The following is a 7,448-nucleotide window of genomic DNA, read 5'->3' as shown; positions in this document are numbered from 1 at the left end:
CCGGGCCCGCCGCTGCAGGAGGAGGAGGAGGAGAGAGCCAGCCGCCCGCAGGCCCGGGAGTGCGCCGGGGGCGCTCCCGCCATGGCTGCGCCCTGTTCCGCCGCCGCCGAGCCGCTGCCGCCGGCCCCGCCGCAGCAGAGTGCGCCGCGCAAGGACGCCGCGATCTAGCCGGGGCTCGGAGCCTCCGCCGCCGCCGCGCGTCGCCTACTGCCCGGGGGGCGCCTCCTTTCCGCCGCCTCCTCCTGCCGCTGCCTCCCTCTCCATCCTCGTCCTCGCCCTCCTCCATCCTCGGGAGCCGCGAGCGGGCCGTGGCGGAGCGAGCGAGCGGGGCGCGCCTCCTCCTGCTCCCGGTCCCCTCCGCCCGGATATGTGGCTGCCGCTGCTCCCGCCGCCGCCAAGATGGATTTAGCCTACGGGGCCGTGTGGCTGCTCGCCGTGCTGCTGGAGGGCATCTCCGGGCAAGGCGTCTACGGTGAGTGCCGGCCACCGGCTCGCTACTGCGCTCTCTCTCTCTCTCTCTCTCTCTCTCTCTCTCTCTCTCTCTCCCCACCGGAGGGGGAAAAACAGCCCACCTCCCGCGTCGTGGTGACCTTGCAAGCATGGAGAGCCTTCTCTTCGCACCCCCGACCTTCCAGGGCTCAAAAAGCAGCTCTTTCGCACTCCCCCACCCCCAAATCTCAACCGAACGAGGCTCGAACTCGGGTCTTGGCTCAGGCGACCGGATTGCTGCCCCCACCTCCCCGCCGGTCCGGGAAGCGAGGGAGAGGGGAGGGGGACCTGCTCTGCGCCACCGAGGAACGGTGGAGGGGGCTGGGATCCCAGGGAGAGGGACCGTTTGAGGGGAGCTGACTTTGGGGTGGGGAGGGAGGAACGGGAGATTTGGCGGTGGGCAAAGGAAGGAAGGAGAGGAAGCCCCAGGCTCCCTCCTCTTCTTCCTCCAGCTGCAAATGCAGCCGGAGGCACATCTGGGCACCGGGCAATGCCCGGGAGGACTCGGTCCGCCTCTGACTCGCTCCGTCCACCGCTCCATCCTCCCAGCTCCGGGCTTTCTGGAGCTCCGTGTTGCCTAGGTTGGCCGGGCTCTCCTGGGCGCGTAAATGGCCCCCTCTGTTCTCTCCCTGGCCCCCGCTCCCCTTCTCCACGCAGCTGTCTAAATACCAGCTGCAAAGACCTCGGGAAAGAGAAGGAGGCTCGTTTGCCTCATCGCTCGCCACCTCCCCCCGAAAGATGCGATGCCAGCCACGGTCTGCTTGCACATGGGAGGGGGAATCTTTCCACCTCTGGGCTCGGTTTGGGAGCCTCCAGGGGGTCTTGCATTGGTGGGCAGGAGGCCCTGGTGATGGGCGCCCGGAGAGGCTGGTGGGTGCAATCCGAGGCTGCAGAGACAGGCAGGCATGTGCGGAGATGTCAGCAGAGCCCACAGAGAGTCTTGGAGGCTGAAAAATACTTCTCTCTCTCTCTCTCTCTCTCTCTCTCTCTCTCTCTCTCTCCCCCCCCTTCCTGAACTCCTCTCCGCCCTGCTTCCCGGTGAGCGGAGGTTAGGAGAGGTTTTGACAGGCTGCAAACTTTCCCGCATCTATTTCTGGGGGTGGCCTTTCAGATCTCTTTTTTTTTGCGGGGGGAAGCTTCCCTGTAGAAGGTTTTTGGTGTGTGTGTGTGTGCGCGCCCGCGTGTGCGCGCGTGTTGGAAGGATGCTAAAAATAACCCTCTATTAAATCTCCCCAACCCCCGGTGTTGTGGAGGTGGAAATTAACTCGGGTTGGCAGCCAGGGGGAGATGGAGTTTAACCCTCTGGAAGCAGCCGAGAGCGGGCGGCATCTTCAGCGTGGCACATTTACGCACACACAGCGCTGGCCGGCTCCAATGGCCGCGGTGCCCGGTTTGGAGGAGGAGGAGGAGGAGGAGGAGACGGCGGTGGGCGCCGCTTGTGCCATGCAAATCTCCGGCTGACGTTGGCAGAGCGAGGGGGCGGCGGGGGAGGGAAGATTCATTCACTCCCCAGGCAGGCAGGCAGGCAGCTTGCTTCTCCTTCTCTGCGGCAATTGTGTGTGTATGTGTGTGTAACCCCCCCCCTGCTCCTCCCCAGAATCAGCCTCCTCCTGCTGCACAGGAAAGAGACAAGGCTCGGTGCTTCTGTATCGAACCCCTTTTCTCCCCCTGGAAGTAACTGCTCCCCCCTCTCTTTTTTTGCTTTGGTAGGGGTGGGGGTAGTTTTGCATTTTCCTTCTGAATTTCTCTCATTCATTCCATTTCCCTGGCAACAGCCTTCTGATGTGGGGAATGCCGAACCCAGAGAGAGGCCAAACCTTCCCCGCGTCTCTTCTCTCCAGCTAGTGATGACACACACACAGTGGGAAGAGATGGATTTCATGCCTCTTTGAAGAGCATCCTCTCTGGAAAGGGGACTAGGCTGGGCAGGGCTGGCTCTGGGCCAGAGAGGCAGGCCCCTTGGCTTCCCCTGGTACCTGGATGGCCATTTGGTAAGGATGAGTGGTGTCTCTTGGGCCCTGGGAATTTTGCCTCTTGTGTGGCTTTCCCGCGATCAAACCAGGTTCTAGCTGTTTGAGGAGGCCTGTTCCTGGGGAAGAAAAAAACCCCAAACGAATTCCTCTCCTCTCGTGTGCTTGATAGTATCCCCCATACACTTCCACCAATTTCCTTCCTAGCTGAACACCCGAAAAAATATTGCATGCAGAGAATGTGTGTTGCTGAAGTTCTGTGCTAGTTTCATAATATTTCCTTTGGGGGTCAAATGCATGAGATTTTCACCCCTGAACAGAGCACTCTAATGGCACTTGGACTTGTGTTTGGTTATATTCAATTTATAATGATCCCCCAACCATCTGTTGATGTCCCTGCCTGATTTTGTGACTCCTGCAGATCTGAGTTTTGATGGCAGGTGGTGTTATTTGGCACCATGATTGCACACATATATATATGCATATGAAAAAAATAACCTTCTTTGTGTGAGTGTGCATTACTAAAGGTTCTTCTCGGAGGACAGGATGTTCATTCAATCTAGTGCGTGTGTGTTTCTTTTCTCACAAAGACAGCATGTTATATGTGGGCAGGAAGAAACAGGCCGCCGTCAGTCTTGGTGGCTCTGAGGTGTGGGATTCCTGGAGTTGGGCACAGAGCAATGAGCGTGATTGGCATAACCCTTCCCCGCTGCCGTTTTGCTCAACGCCGGGTGAGCTGTGCTCTGGTGATGAGAGCGCATGGATGTGGCAGCCGACACACAGCTCTCCCCTGGCAAATGGTGTGTGATTCTGCTCACACTCCCCATTCGGAGCTGGTTGAGGAATTTCATCTGCAGGTTTTGGGTGCGAGTCTGCATCTAGAGACGGTTGGCAGGACTTAGTCGGCAATACCCCAACCCTCCCGTCAATTCCTGTTGAAAAGGATTCTTTCTTTTATAAAAAAAGCAGATAACTAATTGTCTTGCCTTCCATGCTTTTGAGGTTCCTTTATCTCCTTTTTTTGGCTATTGCACACAGCTGGAATCTGTTTGGTTTTTTTTGTGTTTGGTGTGTGCAGACTGCCCTAAGGATTCTTTCTTGTGGGTTTACCTTTGCTTTGGCATTTGTGATGGTCCTGCATCAACCGGTTGGATTTTTGCGCATCCTCCGTTGGCCACCTGGAATCACCTGCCCCAGTGGGGGCTGGGAAATGGAGCCTTTGTGAACTCCGCAGTGCTGTGGATACTCAGGTAGGCTGTTGGGTGCCTTAGCAGGGTGCTCAGATCCAGATCATTTCTGATTTTAAGACGCCCCTTCTGTGGAAGATGGGGCCGTCCATGTAGTATTGTCCAAAATGCCTAGTTCAGCAAAAGCAACTCTAGATGAATTATTTGTGCTCACCACCTTCTCCTTGAGCAGCAGGGGCCTCTAGGGGGCAGTCTTTCACAGGGTCAGTTTCCTAATGATGAGACCGTTCCTGGAGAGAGAACAGTTTCTTTTGCTGTACCTGTTTGCTTCAGGAAAAATGCATGCCAAGCTGGAGAGGGAAGGCAAGGGCTGGCATTTTAAGCAATGACAGTTGTTCCCCCAAACCTTGGAGTTTCCACAGTCAAAGCTCCTTCTTGAATTGTGTGGGGTGAGGTGGGGGGGACGACAACACTCCCTGGCATCTCCTGTTTGGTATCTCTGGATTCCTAACCTGTAAACAGCTTCCTATTAAACCTCACCAAAATAGGCAGAACGTGTTCACAGCTAGTAGCCACCAGCAATCAAGGGCCAGCAATGCTCATCTAAGCAACCATCTTCCAGCCATTGGCAGCGGTTCTCAAACTATTTTCTCTGGGCTCACACTGATTTTTTAAAATTGGTATTGATATTGGTATGAATATTGATGCTTTTATTGATATTGATAGATATTGATTATTGGGTGTACTTCTTATACATTGGAGAACCAAAAGAAAGAACTCGCTTTATAGCACAGAACACAGCTACTTTATAATATGATCATGGGACATCCCCGGAAAGTATAAAATAATGCAGCTACATAAGAACAGGAATCATTCCCAAAATATAAGTATAAATGAGCCTCTTGCGTATGAGAGGGGTGAGCTTGCACAATCACTTGATGCTCTCATTTTGCAAAGATATCCAGTGCTTTTTTCTATAAAAAATAATGTTTAGGGATACTCTCATTTTCCTACTCATATTGAAATACTGCCCCTCAATGAGGTCAAACTTAGATTCACAAAATGTTTAGGGGTATGCGTACCCCGGCGTACCCTTAGGAAAAAAGCACTGAAGATATCTATCTCTGTTCTGCAAAAAACTAAAACAAAACTATACAATACTATACTTCACTGAAAGGTTTAGAAGCTTATTTGATTGTCCTTGAATCTTCCTGCCACACTTGCCTTCCTCGCCGGCCACACTAGTGTGCTGCTTCACCCCCCTCGAGAACCACTGCTTTAAGGTGTCCCCTTTAGCTACCGTCTAAGGCTAAGCAAACACCTTGAGGAAACGCCATCTCCTTACTCGGGAATTGTAATGTATGTATATTTATTTACAATGTCAAAAGCACATGTGTAAACTAGCTGACACACACAAAATCTCAGGTATACACCCTGTACGCATTGGGGATTGCAGAGTTTCTGCTGTGGTGTTATTCTGAGAGTTCAGTAAGGCAGCAAGATTTGCTTTTGGGCGTTTTCTCTTTTAAGTCAGAACCAGTGAAGGTGGTCAAGGTCCTGTGTGAGTGCCTGGAGGCAGTTGGAGGATGGATGGAGGCTAACAGACTGAGGTTGAATCCTGACAAGACAGAAGTACTATTTTGGGGGGACAAGGGGCAGGCGGGTGTGAGGGACTCCCTAATCCTGAATGGGGTAACTGTGCACCTGAAGGACCAGGTGCACAGCCTGGGAGTCATTTTGGACTCACAGCTGTCCGTGGAGGTACAGGTTAATTCTGCGTCCAGAGCGGCTGTCTACCAGCTCCACCTGGTATGCAGGATGAGACCCTACCTGCCCGCAGACTGTCTCACCAGAGTGGTGCATGCTCTAGTTATCTCTCGCTTGGACTATTGCAATGCGCTGTATGTGGGGCTACCTTTGAAGGTGACCCAGAAACTACAACTAATCCAGAATGCGGCAGCTAGACTGGTGACTGGGAGCAGCCACCGAGACCACATAACACCGGTCCTGAAAAACCTACATTGGCTCCCAGTACGTTTCCGAGCACAATTCAGAGTGTTGGTGCTGACCTTTAACGCCCTAAACGGCCTCGGCCCAGTATACCAGAAGGAGCGTCTCCACCCCCATCGTTCTGCCTGGACACTGAGGTCCAGTGCCGAGGGCCTTCTGGCGGTTCCCTCACTGCAAGAAACCAAGTTACAGGGAACCAGGCAGAGGGCCTTCTTGGTGGTGGCCCCCGCCCTGTGGAAAGCCCTCCCATCAGATGTCAAAGAGAAAAACAACTACCTGACATTTAGAAGACATCTGAAGGCAGTCCTGTTTAGGGAAGCTTTTAATGTTTAATAGACTATTGTATTTTAAATATTCTGTTGGAAGCTGCCCAGAGTGGCTGGGGAAACCCAGCCAGATGGGCGGGGTATAAGTAATAAATTATTATTATTATTCCCATTGCTATGACTAGGCTGGCATCATCTGCCACTGACCAACAACAGATGTACGTTGGAAAGTTTGCCTCTGCACAGAGAGTATATTCAGCAGGTCCTGTTTGCAGGTATCTCACAACCATCTCATTGGTCACTGTGAGAACAGGGTGCTGGGTTGCAGGCGCCAATGGCTTGGTATATCAGGGTCTCCTTATGTTCTTATGGGCACACTCTTATGGCCTTTGGAAACAAGGGTCAACAGCTCAAACAGAGGGCATTCAGCAGCTTTGAGAGTGCCCTTCCCTTGCTTCCTCTAAAACAGCATTTCCAGCATTTTGCTCTCCAGTTCCTTTGAAGCGTCGGCTGAGCCTGATGGAAGTTGCAGTCCAAATCATTTGGAGAGGAACTACTTGGGGACGGCTGATCTCCAAGTTTTCATTGCTTATCTGCATTGCCAGAGAGCCTTTAAATCTCAGCAAAACGTGTCTGATGGATTTATTATTATTATTAAAAAAATAACAGTTACCGGTAATAATCTAAAATCTTGACACAAGTATGAATATGATGATTAATATTTTGCCAGGGCTAAGAAGGCTCAATCAAGGATTTTGCTCTGCAAATAGGTAGAAGAAAGGTAATTAATTTCCGTCTCGGAGATGCTTCAGTTCAGTGGGTTCAGAAGCTAGCGGCAATTTTTAAAATGTATAATCAATCTCCTGCAGCCCTGGACAGAGTTCACAGAGACCTAGTGCAATTGTCCAGTTTTACAGGGATTCACCTAGACCTTTAAAGCATTGTGTTCCCCCTCTTGTGGAACTCAAAATATCATGCAGAGAGTTCCCAGGGTGGTCTCCCATCCCACCACTGGCCAGACCAAGTCCTGCTTATCTTTGACGACTGAGTAAGAGGTAACATTATAGAAGTTTATAAAAAATATTCATGGCATGGAGAGAGTAGAGAGAGGAAAGTTTTCCTCCTCACAACACTAGACGTTGTGGACATCAAATGAAGTTGAATGTTGGAAGATGCTGGACGCATAAATGGAAGTACGTCTCTATTCAGTGCAGAGTTAGACTATGAAACTCCCCTCCACCAACCTAGATGGCCAAATTCATGGAGGAAAAAGCCACTGATGGTTACTAGCCATGATGGCTATACTCTGCCTCTATAGTCAGAGGAAGCGATGCTTCTGAAGACCTGTTGCTGGAAACCACAGGAAAGGAGAATGCTTGAACATCTGGTTGGCCCCTGTGAGACCAGAAAGCTGGACTAGATGCAGTGGCGTAGCGTGGGTTGTCAGCACCCGGGGCAAGGCAAGTAATTTGCGCCCCCTAACCCATGGATTTTAGCACTCGAGTGCGAGCGCGCCCCCAGATGTT

General features: G+C 52.0%; 1 protein-coding gene across 2 annotated transcripts in view; it reads left to right on the top strand.

Moving 5' to 3' along the window:
- Positions 1-200: 200 nt before the first annotated feature.
- Positions 201-7,448, top strand: part of MDGA2 (MAM domain containing glycosylphosphatidylinositol anchor 2) — a 413,027-nt gene continuing 405,779 nt past the window's right edge. For both annotated transcript variants that reach the window (XM_082229872.1, XM_082229871.1), the window contains exon 1: positions 201-472. In XM_082229872.1, the coding sequence (XP_082085998.1) occupies positions 400-472 (73 nt within the window). In that variant the 5' untranslated portion in view covers positions 201-399. The remainder of the gene's footprint in view (positions 473-7,448) is intronic.

Source organism: Podarcis vaucheri, assembly GCF_965113315.1.
Source record: "Podarcis vaucheri genome assembly, chromosome: 1".
NCBI lineage: Eukaryota > Metazoa > Chordata > Lepidosauria > Squamata > Lacertidae > Podarcis > Podarcis vaucheri.
This window is presented reverse-complemented; position numbering and strand designations above follow the sequence as displayed.